The 16,163-nt window shown below is 46.4% G+C and overlaps 1 protein-coding gene across 1 annotated transcript in view; it reads left to right on the top strand.

Annotated features, from left to right (window-relative positions):
- The window catches only part of GAS7 (growth arrest-specific 7), a 315,463-nt gene that overhangs the window by 267,478 nt on the left and 31,822 nt on the right, over positions 1-16,163 (top strand). The window contains exon 5 of the mRNA XM_006898562.1: positions 12,714-12,767. Within this exon, the coding sequence (XP_006898624.1) occupies positions 12,714-12,767 (54 nt within the window). The remainder of the gene's footprint in view (positions 1-12,713; positions 12,768-16,163) is intronic.

The raw sequence follows: 16,163 nt of genomic DNA, 5'->3' as shown, positions 1-16,163 counted from the left end.
TCTGTTTCAGTGCAGTATACATTATTGAACCCATATTACTCAGTCTCTCCCCAACCCCAAGGTCTGTCCTCTTTTACAACAGTGGCACCATGCAATATTTGTCCTTTTGTGACTGGGATACTTCATTCAGCATAATGTTCTCCAGATTCAACCATTTTTAATAGTATTGCATGAGTTCCTTGTTTTTCAATGCAACACAGTGTTCCATTGTGTGAATATACCACAGCTTCTCTATCCATTGATTTGTTGATGGGCACTTAGGTTGTTTCCAACTTCTTGCTATTGTGAACAAAGCTGCAGTAAACATGGGTGTGCAAAAAGCAAGCATTTTTAAGCTCTGTCCCACATACTTTGGGAATGTTGCCAGGAAAGACCAGTCCGTGGAGAAGAACATCATGGTTGGAAGTGGGAAGGGACAACTCAAGAAAGGAAGACCTTGGATGAGATGGATTGACACAGTAACTGGGGTAATGGGATAAATGTGTTGCAAACAGTAAGATTGGCTCAGGTTAGAGCAGAGTTCAGAGCTACATAGAGGTCGTTACTAGTTTTAGGTGATTTGATGGCACATAACAAGAACGCCCTCAAAGCATGTGATTCAAATCCTCCAGGTTCAGATCTGCCCTCCTCCACATTGTTGTTTTGTACCATACTGTCAGAACTGACCCACAGCTGACCATCCGGTGGGTTTTCAGAGATAGTTAATCACACAGGAGGAGATTGTCCATCCTTCTCTTGCAGAGCAGCTGGTAGCCTCGAACCGTGTGCCTTCAGGATTGCCCACAGCTTCTTGCCACTGGACAGTGTCCCCCTGTGTAGTTTACTGCCTCTGAAAAACCGCTGGAGAGTGTCAATTCCAACTCGACAGTAAACAACATCTCCATCCAGGACATTTGACAGAGTCTGCAGATGTTTTTGACTGTCACTGCTGGGGTGGGGTGCTGTACCACTGGCATTTAGTGGGACGGGAACAGGGATGCTGCTGCCTTATACTGTCCAGCACAGCTCGCTCAACAGAGAGCTAATCTAGCCCAAAATATCGGTAGTGAAAAACCATACAGTTGAACCATGCAGCTGAGTATTATGGGTAGTCTTATTTTCTTCACACTTTTTAGTCTTTTTTTCAGCTTCTCTTTTTAATAAAATTTTTATTTTATACTGGTTTACTTACAAAGTTCATATACGTTGTTTTGCATTCTTTATACCTTTTTTTGGGTGTTTGGGGGTTTTTTTAATTACACTAGTTTATTTACAGTTCTGTTTTTAATTGTTTTTGGTCAAGCTTTCTTCTAGGTCATATAGTCCTGGTTTGTCCACTTGCTGTACAGAGGTAACATGTGGTGGCTGTGATGCTGAACACTGTGACACTGATGTGTCGAATGCGAGAATGGTTACCTATAGTGGACAGTATTTGGTGGAGCTCCCCGATTAAGACAAGTTTGGAAGCAGGAGTGGCACCCACTTCTATAAACAGATTGCCTTCGGACACCCTATGAACCTGGAGAAAGGATGAACGTTATAAAGTGTCCAGGTCTTTCATTTATAGGGTCTCTGTGAGTTGCCTATGACTCAGTGGCATTCAACACAACAGTTTATTTACAAAATTCGAATACATTGTTTTCCAGAACAGTCTTTCCATTTCCCTCCCCCGCCCCCATCAAATTATACGACTCCATGATTAATCCCCCTCCCCATGCACATCCTCATCCTTCTGCTTCCACCCGTCCCCCCTTGAATCCTTATACTTATTCTACAGTAATGATTTTATACAATAATTGTCCTTGTGGAACTGAGTTAGTTCAGTTTTTAAAAAATAATTATTTTCCCCCTATTTAAAGGGCAGACAGTGTCAGTCACTCAATCTCTCCTTGTTAAGTGGGAAGAGGACAGGGATGCTGCCACCTTATACTGCCCAGCACCACTCACTCAGCAAGGAACTAATCTAGCCCAAAATATCGGTAGTGAAAAACCATGCAGTTGAATCATATAGCTGAATATTATGACTGATTTTAAGTCAGAGCTACCCTCCAGGAAGTTTCTGAGCACTTAGGAGGAGATTGTCCATCTTTCTCCCTCAGAGTGACTGGTGAATTTGAACTGCCTGAAGGGCACCCCCATGAGTTAGCACAACTCCCAGGGGGCCACACCACAGAGCTCCCTAAAGAAAGGCACGGTTGTTTATACCCAAAGTATTAGAAGACAGCAAGCAGCAGCAGTTTGAGATCCAGAAAGGTCTTCTGGGCCTGAGGCAAGGGGTTGAGTTCTCTCCTGGTTGGAGAATAACTGTCGGACCCGTGTCATCACAGAAACAATAAACCAGGCGGCCTGTGGGGAGGGCAGCGCGCGCTGCGCTGCACCTCCAGAGGTAGAGAGCCATTCTTGTACGCTGTGAAAGGATGACATTTGGATTTTTAAAACCCTCCTGCTTTTTAACCTAGATTCTGTGGATCTGGTTTTGCAAAAAGGGTGCTAAACATCTGAATGGGATATAAAGGTTTGGTGTTTATATAGGGTAGTAATACACGTTGTTGTAGTTGTTGTTATCATTGTATGCCTTAGAACTGACCCATAGCTGACCCTCCAGTGGGTTTTCAGAGACAGTTATTGTATGGGAGGAGACTGCCCATCCCTCTCCCACAGAGCAGCTAGTGGTCTCAAACTATGTGCCATCAGGATTACAGCACAGCTTCTTGCCACAAATAATAATAACAATAATAAAAATAATAATAACAACACACAGAGCTCCCTCCTAATAACATACACTATTCTTCGGCGTGGACAGTGCTCTAGCACATATCCTGGGTGTTGATTATATTAGTAATTATGACTCAATAGAGAATGAATGAAGACATGTTCAGGAGAGGGGGTGTGTGTGGTGGTGGTGGTGGTGCAGTGGAGGATTCAAGTGTCTTGCTCATCCAAGTCACAGGGACAGAACCTGTGAGCTGTCACGTCATGCTGCTGGATTCTGTTTCTACCGTGCAGCCTGCCTGCTTCCATGCCTGATTTCCATGGAAACTAAGAGTTAAGCGTCTCCCCCACCCGATTCTGTCAGGAGCAGGACTGAGAGCTCCAGGAACTTGAACCTTCAACTTTTTGGTTAACAGCCAAGTGCAAAACCCATTTGCACCAGTGTGTCCTTGCGGTGGGTCGGGTTCCTGCTGCTGGGGCCTCACCCTGAGGAAACCTGATGGTGGTGGTGACGTGGTGCCACCCAGTGGTCATTGTTAAGCCTGCAGCCTGGTTACTGAAGACCTTGGCCCCTATGGATTATTTAAATGATTAGGGCTCTCAGTTGCTAACGAAAAAGTTGAGGGTTCAGGTCTGCGCAGAGGCACCTTGGAAGAAAGGCCTGGTTATCAGCTTCTGGAAAGTCAACCTTTGATATCTCTGTTGAGTGCATTGCCATTCGGATGCACATAGAGGCATCATGTGTTAACATCAACTCAGTGACCATTGGTTCTTAAGTGAATGGGGTTCAAAGGCTGACCCTCTTTTCTAGGCTTTATGGCAACAAGTTCTGATCAGTCCTGCCTCTCCTGCCTGGCCTGTGCCACTGTGAGCCCTCTCTAACCACTGATTCAATAATAAGTGAAGAATGAATGAATGTATGAATACATGCTCATGTGTGGTTCTCTAGCATGTTCTCTCACAGGAACAGAAACGACAGTAGCTCATGCTGAGAGGGAGAGCGAGTGATGCCCACACCGGTCCATATGATCCTGGGTTATGAAGAGGCTGCCTTGTCCTGGCCTCCCGCTATCTCCCCTGGAAGTCTGTCTGGACACAGGGAGAGTGGAGAGCATGGAACTAAGGGTTTAAGCGTCTAAGGGGCCTATAGGATATGTTGTTGTTGTTGTTGTTATGTGCCATCAAGTCGCTTGCGACTCATAGCGACCCTATGTACAAGAGCTCTAAAAATCGTTCTATCCTGTGCCAAACTCACTGTCTCAAATACATTCATTCCCACCACTCCACTCACAGAATCGATCCATCTCATTGAGGGCCTTCCTCTCCTGCGCTGTCCCTCCACTCTCCAAAACATCATGTCCCTCTCCAAGGACCAGTCCCTCTTTGCAACATGCCCAAAGTGTGTCAGACGAAGCTTCAGAATCCTTGACTCCAGGGAGCATTCTGGCTTCACCCTCTCCAGGACAAACCTGTTTGTTCTCCTAGCAGTCCATGGTATATTCAACACTCTTCTCCAGCACCACAACTCAAAGGCATCAATTCTCTATCATCCCTATTCACTGTCCAACTGTCTGATGCATAGCACGTAATTGCAAAGACTATAGCCTGGATCAGGCACACCTTAGTCTCCAGCCTGACATCGTTGCACTTCAGTACTCTTGAGAGCTCCCTCACAGTGGACTTTACCAATGCAATTCATCTCCTGATTTCCTGGCTGCTGTTAACCAAGAGTGTTGACTGTGGAGCCAAGTAAACTAAAACTGTTAACTATCTCAATCTCTTCACCATCCATACTGATGCTACCAGTTGGCCCAGTGGTGAGAATCTTTGTGGGGTTTTTTTTTTTTATATTGAGCTTCAATCCATATTGAAGACTGCAGTACTTGACCTTCTGCAACAAGCACTTCAGGTCCTCCTCAGTTTCAGCGAGCAGGGTTGTGTCATCTGCATAACGCAGGTTGTTAACGATTCTGCCACTAATCCTGATGCCACATTCCTCCTTGTACAGCCCAGCGTCTCAGATGATCTGTTCTGCATACAGATTGAAAAGGTATGGAGACAAAATACTTCCCTGACGGACTCCTTTCTTGATTTTAAACCATCCAGTGTCTCCCTGCTCTGTTCTGACGACTGCCTCCTGGTCCAAGTATAGGTTTGGCATTAGCACGATCAAATGTTCTGGGATTCCCATTCTTCTCAGAGTCAGCCATAGCTTGTTGTGATATAGGATATACTGCCTAAGAAAGGATACTGGAAGGATAAACAAGGGCTTAGCCTGACACAGGTTGGGACCAGCATTCTAAATAAAACAGCATAGATGAATGCCTAGAGGCAAGGAGATTGTCATTTTCAAAACCTCCAGGCTGTCTTTTGCTTGCTACATCAGTGGGTTTAGGGAGAACAGAGGAGAAAGGTGGGGGAGTCTCCATAGGCCTACAGTAGCTGCATAGGTCTGTTGTAGTTAGGTTTTGTCCTAATAATAATGGGAAGCCCTCAAAGCATTTCAGTCGCATCCTGCCAAAGAGATGGGATCTGGAAGATGATTCCTAGGGCAGGTGTGAGGATGAGAATACACGGAGTAAGGCTTGCCTCACCTTCTGCTAATCAATTACCCTCTGCAGTGTCCTGAGCACATTCCCTGTGTTCCCCATGGTCCATACTCCTGAGGACAGACAGATCAGGAAACAGAGTGGAGAGGGTCAAGGGCAGTGAGGGACACACACTTTCCGGAACAATGGACAAAGAATTGAAAACAAAAGAACCCCACTTTCGTAATGGCCATTTGCGAATCTTCACAATAGTAGAGAGAATTAATAAAGCTGTGTGATTATCAACCAGTGTTCTTTCATTTATTTTCCCATCTCCTATTCCTAAATCCCCATCAGTTTATTTTCAAGAAATTCCTGGTGTAATGTTTTCACTGTGTTTAGGATATGTCACTAAGGAAAAAGGGAAGACTATAATACCATTATTATACTTGCGGGGTGGGGAATCCATTCAGTAATATGTAATGTATGGTCCCCTTATTCCGCATGTTTTTAATCCTGTTTCTCTCCTCTCTCTAGATTCTAGTCAAGGGTCACTTATGGATACATAGGTTGCTAGTTTTTCTGTTTTCACCAGCTTTATTGAGATGTAGTTTACATATTGTATAATTCATCCATTTAAAATGTACAAGTCACTCATTTTCTGTATATTTACAGAGTTGTGCAACCATCATTGCAATGAATTTTAAGACATTTCATCACTCTCAAAAGAACCTCCATCTCAAGCGTTAGGCAACCGTTAATCCAACTTCAGTCTATATAGATTTGCCGCTCTGAGATTTCTATCTTAGTGGTTTCATAATGTAGAGGAGCCAGCTTTCACGAGGCACGATGTGGCTGTGCTTCTGCTTGCTGCTAGCTAACGGGAGGAGAGTGCCCATCTTTCTACTGTGAAGTGGCAATCAGTCACTCCTTAATGAAGCTGTTACTATCATGAACTTGCAAACCTCCTTTGATCTTCTGGAACCTTAGTGCAAATTTCAAGTTACTAGTGCTCTGTGACCTAGTGGTAAGAAGCTGTGCTGTAATCCCAAAAGCACACATTTAGGACCCACCAGCTGCTCTGCAGTAGGATGAGCATTCTCCTTCTGTGTGATTTTCTGCCTCTGAAAACCTACAAGAGGGTCAGCTGTGGGTCAGGTCTGACTCGATGGTATTCAACAATAGCAATAAAAGTCCAAAGCCTAGAGAGTTCTTGTGGCCTAAGGGTAAGAAGCTGCTCTGCAATCTCAACGGCATGCATTTCGAATCCACCAGCTGCTCCACAGGAGAAAGATGGGCAGTCTCCTCCTGTTTGATTTACTGCCTCTGAAAACACACAGGAGGGTCAGCTATGGATTGGTTCTACCTCGACAGCATACAATAACAAATTCAAAGCTTTGTCCTAAAACACAGAATGTTGTTGTTATTGTTGTTGTGTGCCATCGAGTCGCTTTGCAACTCATGGCGACCCTATGTACAAGAGCCCTAAACGCCGTTCTATCCTGTGCCAACCTCGCCGTCTCAAACACATTCATTCCCACCACTCCACTCACAGAATCGATCCATCTCATTGAGGGTCTTCCTCTCCTGCACCGTCGCTCCACTCTGCCAAACATGATGTCCCTCTTGAAGGCCCAGTCCCTCCTTGCAACATGCCCAAAGTATGTCAGACGAAGCTTCAGAATCCTTGACTCCAAGGAACATTCTGGCTTCACCCTCTCCAGGACAAACCTGTTTGTTCTCCTAGCAGTCCATGGTATATTCAACACTCTTCTCCAACACCACAACTCAAAGGCATCAATTCTCTTTCTATCATCGCTATTCACTGTCCAACTGTCTGATGCATAGCACATAATTGCAAAGACTATAGCCAGAATATGTGGTCTTTTTTAAACTGGCTTCTTTTCACTTGTTAGTTTCCTCTGAGTCTTGGTGAGCCCATGCACAACAAGGTAAAACATTGCTTCATCTTAGGTCATTTTTAAGGTCATCAATATGTTTAATGTTGTTGCAATCACTGTGTATTTATTATGAGTGCCTTCCAATCTAGGGAACTCATTTTCCAGCATACATTGGACAACAGTCTATTGTTTTCGTCACTTCATTTTAGTTGGCTCATGTTTTAAAAATAGACCACCCATCCTTTGTTCCTAGATGGTTTTGGTCTAGAAGCTTTACTGAAACTTGTCCACATGAGTGACCCTGCTGGTATTTGAAATACTGGTGGCATAGCTTCCTCATCCCAACAGCACACAGGCTATCACAGTATAGCACAGCGAAAGATGGGTGGTTGTCTTTTACTCACCCTTACTGATGCAATAATGTGCTTCAATATTTTACTCCTGCTCCTTTTTCACCGCTGACTAATATTCCATTGCATAAACATACTACATTTTGTTTATTCATTCCTCAACTGATAAACTTTGGGGTTATTTCACTTTCATTTATATAAATAATACTGCCATAAACATGCATGTATTCAAATTTTTGTGTGACATAGACTTGCATTGCACTTGAGGACACAGGAGTAAAATTGCTGGATCCTATGAAACCCTAGGGAGCTCTGGTGGTATAGTGGATAAGGAGTTGCATTGCCCATTCACCGACATTCTTCTCCCAGCACAATTTCCAGCTTCTGAAAACCTGTTGGAGGGTCAGTTATGAGTTGGTTCTGACTCACTGCAAAGTAACAACAATAATAACAGCAGTAAGGACATAGTAACCCTGTGTTTAACAATTTGAGAAACTACCAGACTGTTTTCCAAAGCTGCTACACCAATTTCCACTCTGGCATTAAATGAGGGTTCCAGGTTCTCTACATCCTCGGCAGCACTTGTTATTACCTTTTTCACGACCCCTGACCTGCCAGGAGAGAGCTCTGGGGACTGGTCCATGGTGAGTTGCATTGATAACTGAAAGGCTGTGTATCCCTGGCAATTTGAATACAAGTGCTTTCAGGGAGAAACGTGATCCATTCCCTTCTTTTATGATCAGCATTGCAGCCCAGGAAGGGCTGCTGTCAGTCACACTTGATTCTGTGGCAGTGATTTCCAGGTATAACTGGTATTTATTGTGTATTGATTCCCATTTTCCTGATGTTCCCAGAATAGATGGAGAACTGACCCCCCCTACCCCCGCTTGCTCCCTTGCATAAGACACATGGAAAACAAGGGGCCGCCTCAGGTATCAAAGTTGAATGCTGGAGAGAGAAAGCCATAAGAATCATGCAGGCTTACGTTTCCGTATCTCTGTTCACTAACCTAAGGAGCTCAAGTGAAGTCCAAATGAGTTGCACTGCTTTCTAAAACGCCATGAATCTCCAGTGGTTCAAATCTGCCTGCAGCTCTGAGGTGGGAAAGCTGAGAAGTTTCCTCCTATTAAGATTTACAGCTTCATGCATATCAAACCCACGATGAGATACCATCTCACCCTAGTAGCAGTGGCAACGTTTAATAGGACAGCAAGTAATTAATTTTGAAGAGGATGTGAAGAAATAGGAACTTGTACACATTGTTGGTGGGATTGTAAAATGGTACAACCATTTTAGTTTGACAGTTTCCTAAGAAAGCTGAACATAGAAATTCCATATGACCCAGCTATTCTACTGCTTGGACTATACCCCGAGAAAATAAGAACTGAGACACAAATGGAGATTTATACACTAGTGTTCATAGCAGCATTATTCACCATCGCAAGAACATGGAAACAGCCCAGATGTCCAACTACAGTTGAATGGATTGAGAAATTATGGTACATTCACATGATGGAATACTATGCAGCACGCAGGAGAAGTGATTTTGAAAACCACTACCTAACTTGGGAGAGTCTGGAGAGCATTATGCTAAGTGAACTAACTCAACCCCATAAGGACAAAAACTGTATAAGACTATTATTGTAGAAATAGAAAGATAACTAGTAAAATGTGTATGAGGATCCAAGGGTTGGGGAGGGTAGAAGTAGAGGGGTACAGATAGGCAGGAGGTTAATCATATGGTCACACAATTTGATGAATAGAAAAAGGGGGGGGTAAAGGAAATAGGAAAGACCTGGTATGAAAAATAAATGTATACGAACTTTGTAAGTAAATCAATATAAAATAAAAATTTTATTTACAAAAGAACAATTTACAACTTTAAAAAAATCTGATGAAGGGTCGCTGTAAGGTGAAATAAGTGAGTGAATGTACTAGCCTGGTGAGCCTGAAAAAAAGTCTCAGTTTTATCATCGTGCAATGAAGATGTTACCATATCCCGGGACTCTATGTGTTGAATGAGACTAAGGAGGCCACATGCCTAGCCTAATTCCCATGCTCAGTACACAGCACATCCTAAGTAGATAGTTCAGCACCTGTTTCTCTGTTTGTCCTCTTGTGAGGCCTGCATGTTGCTGTGATGCTGGAAGCTAGGCCACCAGTATTTCAAATACCAGCCGGGCCACAAATGGTGAGCAGATCTCAGTGGAGCTGCCACGCTGAGACAGAAGAAGGAAGAAAGTCCTAGTGACTCACTGCTGGAAATGATGACAAGGGAACACTGCCTGAGGTAGTGTTGGGAGACCTAGGATCCCCTAGTTTGGAAAAGACCTTGAATATCCAGTTACCCCAGTGGAGAAATGGAGCAGAGACCAACAATTGTGAAGGTCACGACCAGGCACCATTCTGTCCTGTTGTACGTGGGATGGAGCCAACTCAGTAGCCACAAGAGCAAGTGAACTATTGCCCTGCCTTCTCTTCTCATTCTCCCTCTTTCCAGTTCCTCATCACTGTCATCGTCCGTATCATCATGTGTTATTTATTGTTGGGTACTGTAGAGTTGGAACGGACCCATAGAGACACCACCAATGTAATTTTATAGACATAAGGGCCATTGGCAAAGCTGTTGGAGCCTTCAGCTCCTGGTTGCCCACCCAGGTGGGCTGGAAGAGGAGAACAGGTATTTGCTGGTCAGATGTATCCATGACAAGGAGACTTCTTGGAGAAGTCAAGGAGATCTGTCCTCAGAACTTCCTTCCCCTCGTCTCGGGCAGGTATTTTGCCAACCTGTGCCCTTGCGGGAAGCAGCCAGTGGGCAGGGCTCTGCCTGCCTCTTTTCCTTGATGACCTGTCTCTGAGGCTCCTGCCGTGCATCCCCTGGCTGTCATTGTCCCAAGCAGAACATTCGTGGCGAGTGCTCTGGGGTGGGATTGCTGTCTTGGGTGGATACAGAGTAGACAAGCTGGACGAGCTGATTTGTTAACATGTCTGTGGGAGCTCTGCTTGGCCGCAGCTTGGTGTTGCCTCCTTGCCCATTAGAGGAGTTGCTATGCCTCCAGGAAGCATCAATAAGATAGCAGAACACAGCTTATCTCCTAGCGAGGTCTTCAAACTCTGCATCAGAGGTGTGCACTCACCTGAGGATGGCTGTTGAAGGAGCTCTGGGAGTTGGAGCTGGAAATCTACAATAATTGTGAGATCCTTAGCAATCCAGTGTGCTCCCAAAGCTTGAGGAACACAATTGTGGGTAGATGCTATCAAGTCAGCTCACAGTGACTGGGTGCACAGTAGATTATAACCTGGCCCTCTCCTGCATCACCATTACAATCTCCGCCATGGTCAAGGCCGTTGTTGCAGTCGTTGTGGCAAACCATCTCATTGAGGGTCTTCCTCCTAGTGACAATCCATTTTATAGATGGTAAAAACTGAAGATCAGAAATGTTAAATTGCTTGCCCAGATTCATAAGGCTAGTAAGTTCATTTCTTATCTGAGAATTTGGTGAGCTATAAGATCCCTCTTAGCTAGACATTCTGACGTACCTTTCTTTATTAATTGACTTGTAAATGAAAATGGCCATGTGTAGAAGTAAAGAAATGAAGAAGTCACAGCTGTCGTTCAGCACAACTCAATTCATTGCCCTCAAGTCAGAACCCTCTTATATCTGACCCTCCGGTGGGTTTTCAAAGACTGTGAATTGCATAGGAGGAAATTGCCCTTCTTTTTCAAATCAGGGAGCAGTTGGTGGATTCGAACCTCCTGCCTTTGAGTCAGCACCACAATTCCTTACCCTCTAGGCTATCAGAATTCCCTTAGTGGCCATGAAATTGGGCTCCACTTCACAGTGACACATACAAAACACAAAATTACAGCACTCCCCAATCCTTATAACCATAATCAATTGCAGATTGGATTGTAGTGATCTGTAAGATTTGCATTGGTTGATTTTTCAGAAGTGAGCCTCTCATCCTAGTCCATTCTAGTCCGGAAACTACACCAATACCTGTTCACACAGATTTTCACCACAGGTAGGCAAGGGCTCCATGTGAGATGCCCTGGCAGGGTCTTCTATGTGGGAAGTGAGAATTCTACCCCTGCACTTCTGTGGTCTGGAGAAGCCGTGGGCAGGCTCAGTTGTGCTCACAGGGGAGACCACACATCCTTGGTGGTCATCCTGCACCCTAGGTGTGAGCAGGGGCTCGCTGGTCTCTTTAAGACTCACTGGAGAAGCCTCCGCTCTACCTTTTCTAATGCTTCATCCATGAAGTCCTGAAAGCCACTTCCTTATATTCAGGGGAGGAAAAAAATCTGAAGTTAGGTCCCTGGACATATACACACACAATGATGACTAACAGTGCCTTTAGGGCAAGCCTGCTTCAGACTCCTCAGATGCTCTGGACAAGTGTAGACTTTACACTTTACTGCTTGGTGGCCTCTGGTCTTGAAGCCCTCATGTAATTGCTTAGAAGGTTACAAACATGGCCCTGAATTATTCATCATCTATAGGTAGTGAGACCTTAAAACAAACCCCTGTTTTGTTTTCATCTCGCAATTCTTACTTTTCCCTACTAGGGAAACCCAGGGCTTTGTCCAGCTTGTGGGGATCTCTGGCCTCAGATAGACATGAGACTGTGTTTTGTTTTGTTCTGTTCTGTTCTGTTTTCTCCGCAATATGAAGACATAAAAAGACGCTGCAAGGTCTGGATGAAAATGTGAAGCAGCTCACTCAGCTGAGAAGCCCCTCCTGGGAGTCACAGAGGTGGCCATGCATCCCAGCATGTAGGGCCCTGATCTGGGGCTTGATGTGTGGACCCTGGGGTTTTGGAATAAGATGTCATGTACTACATCTTCAGTTCCAGGAGGTGGTGGCCTACAATCGGCCTTAACCCTCTGCTCCCCAGTGGATTAATGTAGGTTCAGGCCGCTCGCATCTCTCCGGATGGTTCACCAGCAGAGGGCAGCTGAGGGGTTAACACCAGAATTCACAACTGGGAGAAGAGGAGGGGAGACCTGATTTGGAGCAATTATCGGAGCCTGTATGCGCCTTCTCCAAGTCGCCTGCGCCCTGAGAGCCCTGCCCCTCCTCCTGCCCTCTCCCAGAATATGGTGACTTAGGAGTGAATGGCAGACCGAGCACCCCTAACTCCTCCAGCACCCTCAGTCAGGGAACACGAATATTTTTTTTAAAAAAAAATAAGCCAAAATGGAGAACAGCTTTGACGATGTTTCTTGCCTCTCTCCCCAGAACCTGGGATCCTCATCGCCAAGCAAGAAACACAGCAAAGAAAGCACCATCACGGTAAGTGGCCGCGTGGATGGTCACAGGTGGGGCAGCATCCTCGCACACGCACGCGGCATAGCGAGGCGGTTGCCATGGTGATGTGGACCACAGCTTTGTGCCCAGCCTGGAAACCAGGAAGTTCCAAAGCTCAGTTTTTGCTGGGCTCCCTTTCAGTCACTCTCTCTGTCCCGGCGGGTGGATGGTGAGGAGGATGGTGGCTGGCAAAGCTGCAGAAGCCATTTTTCTTGGCAGGAGGGGCAGGTACTCATGCAGGGGTGGGCTGGAGGGGGTGGATTCTTCTCTGTGTGAGTGATATGACGTGTAAATTACAGCCGGCAGGGCTGCTGTTGTGCAACGGAACTTTGGGAAGATGGCAAAGTTAGAAAGACGCAAGAGAAATGCCCTAAGAATAGTTCCTGGGAGTTCCTGAGAGGAAGCCCACAGCTTCTGCCTGGAGTGGCCAGCCCACCTCCGGGCCTGTGGGAGATGAGGGGGTGCATTCTGAGGCTGAGAGTGCATCTCCCTGCCCACCCCTTCTCATCAGCCTGTGTGTGTTCAGGGCTAAATGAGGAGGGAGACTGCGTAGCAAGAACCCTCACCTTGGGGAAGTGCGGTGTCTAGCTGCTCACCCAGCCAAGGGCGTACATAGGTAACTTAAAGAGTGTAGTCCTAGCTATTGTGTATGTCGTTGATGGTGTAGGCTGTTAACAATGTGGCTGCTCATTGAGAGGTTGGAGGTTCAAGCTCACCCAGGGGTGCCTCGGAAGATGGTCCTGGCTATCCACTCTGGAAAAGTCAGCCAAGAAAACACTCTGGATTGCACTTCTAAGCTGATACGCACAGGATCATCATAAGATGGAATTGGTCTGATGGCAGCTGATACAAGATTGCTGGAATGGGGGATTCCTTTCAGAAGGCTGGGCTTCTGTGACCACCCCACAGAATTTATACCCACAGTGGTACCTTTTCCTCCTCTGGGCTTAGAATCTTATTTTGGAGAAAAGGTTCAGAAAACAGTATTGCTGCGTTTATTATGTGTTGATGAATCAGAACTGACTCATCAACTTATCTCTGACTCTCAAGTGGGTTTTCAAAGGTTATAAATCACACAGGAGGAGACAGCCTATGTTTTTCCTTTGCAGCTGCTGGTGGATTTGAACCACATGCCTTTGAGTTGACAGAGTAACTTACCAGTAAGCTACCAGAGCTCCCTAGGTCAATAGCATAGTTGTTAAGTGCCATCGCATCACCTGTGACTCGTAGTGACCCTTTGCACGATACCTCTGAAGCCTGCCCTGTCCAGAGCCAGTCTCACAGACTCCCAACACATCTGCCCCATTACCCCAGTTACTGTATCATTCCATCTCATTTGGGGTCTTCTCTCCTGCACTGTCCCTCCACCCTTCCAAGCATGATGTCAACAATGTGGTTTGTTATTATTATGTGCCGTCAAGTTACTTGCTACTCATAGAGACCCTATGGACAACAGCTCTGAACCTTGCTCTATCCTGAGCCAAACTCATCATTTTCAACACACCCATCCCCTGTACCCCAGGCAAAATTGCTGTCACTAGTTACATTCTAAGTGTCTTGTTTACTTCTCTTATCACCTGTATAAGTGATGGCACCATGTAGGGTGCTGCTGATGCACCTGGGCCCTGAAGCCAGTGTTAGGGGCACACTCAACACAGCCTGGTGAGGGACAGCAACCTGGGATGTGCTCCTTAACCTCTCGGTGGCTCAGTGTGCACATCTGCAGAATGGAGACATCTGAATGTCTGTGGTACATACAGTGCTAATGTAAGGACTGAATGGGAATCCCTAAGTGATTGACTTGACTTGGGTGCCCAATGAAAGGGGACAGAGTCAAGTCTATATAATGATGCCTCCTAGCAAAAGGCTTGGCCATCTGCTTCTGAGAAACCAGCCACTGAAAACCACGTGTGGCGCAGTTCTACCCTGACACTCGTGGGCTTTCAGGAGGTGGCCAGCACTGCACCTGGTTTGGGTAAGGACTAAATGAGGCCCAAGTGTAAAGCAGGTGGAACAGTTCCTGGAACAGTGAATATTCAGTGCCCGTGAGTATTACATATACCACCCTGAGGAAACTGAGGCACAGCCTGGTACGTTGCTGAAGGTCAGACCATTTGGAAGCATCAGGATGCAAAACTGCTCTTCTGTCTCCTGGAAGGAGGAATTTGGGGGCTCTTGTGACCTCTAGGCACAGTCCCCCATTGTAGCCCACCTGGAGGTGGTGAGCTGGAGACAAGGTGGTCGTTTCTCCTTCTCATGGGGCCTCAGCTCTGCCTCCTTTCTCCCATGCGTCCTTCCAGATTAGCTTCTCTCCAGCATAAAAGGTCAAGGCCTTGTGGACCAGGAGCCTTGGTGGTCAAACCACCTTTTCTCCCTGTCTTCAGGGTCAGCAAGCTGATCTGATAAGCTGGGCAAGGAGGCTGCAGCCAGCCTGTCAGTGCAGGCGTCAAGCTGGACTGGGGCTCCGTAGCGGGCGCTGTGGGAAAGTCACACACATCAGTGCTGTAGCTGCCCAGGCTCCTTACTGGAGCTGCTGCCCCTTCAGAGCTCCAGAGTTCTGAGGAGGGCAGTGTCCCTGAGATTTTCCCCCCCACCCTGTGCAGTCTGGCCCTGTCCAGTCCTGGGGTGCAGTGGGCACAGCAGTCATGGGAGTGAGGTGCTCATTAGAAGTTCTCTGCTTATCTGGGAGTGGGAGTAAGTGTAGTCAAGCGAGTACAAACACGCAGCTGGGGATGTCGAGGGAAGTAAGGGCTGGGTGGCTCAAGGGACCTCCTGTCGGCTTGTCATGATCCTCATTCACACTGCTGCCCCGTGGAGCCCCTGTGAGGTGGGGCCTGGCACAACTACACCTCCATGTGTGGGGAAGGTGGTGTGATGGAGGCTAACAGCCCAGATGCCTGGATTCAAACACTGACACCATTACAAGCTGTGTGATCGTGCATGAGTTACTTAACTTCTCTCTGCGTCAGCTTGCTCATTTAGAAACTGGAGATAATCATAGTGCCTGCCTCTCTTGGGTGAGATTGGCTCATGTATGTGAAGCAGAGCAGCAACCATGTGAAGCAGTCAGTACCATAGAGGCCGTGGTGGCTGTCCTGATCAATTACTGGAGCAGAACGTGGCACCTTTGACCCCTTTATTTGCAGACTAGGAGGTCTCAAGAGGAGACACCTTCTAGTGGTGAACTGGGTCCTGGGATTAATAGCATGAATATGCCATGCAAAGCCTCCCTCTGCATATGGAGGTTTCTGTGGGCCCTCTGTACACCACCCCTTCTGACACTGTGGCATGCGAGCCTGGCCTTTGAGGTCTGGAGCTCAGCACATTGGTGAGATGTGTCCAGGATTTGGGAACTGGAACCAAACCCTGTCTGCCGCTTTT

Source organism: Elephantulus edwardii, unplaced genomic scaffold (assembly GCF_000299155.1).
Source record: "Elephantulus edwardii isolate Elephantulus edwardi_28Jun2011 unplaced genomic scaffold, EleEdw1.0 scaffold00233, whole genome shotgun sequence".
Classification (NCBI taxonomy): Eukaryota; Metazoa; Chordata; class Mammalia; order Macroscelidea; family Macroscelididae; genus Elephantulus; species Elephantulus edwardii.
Note: the sequence above shows the minus strand (reverse complement) of the source record. Positions and strands in the feature narration are given on the sequence as shown.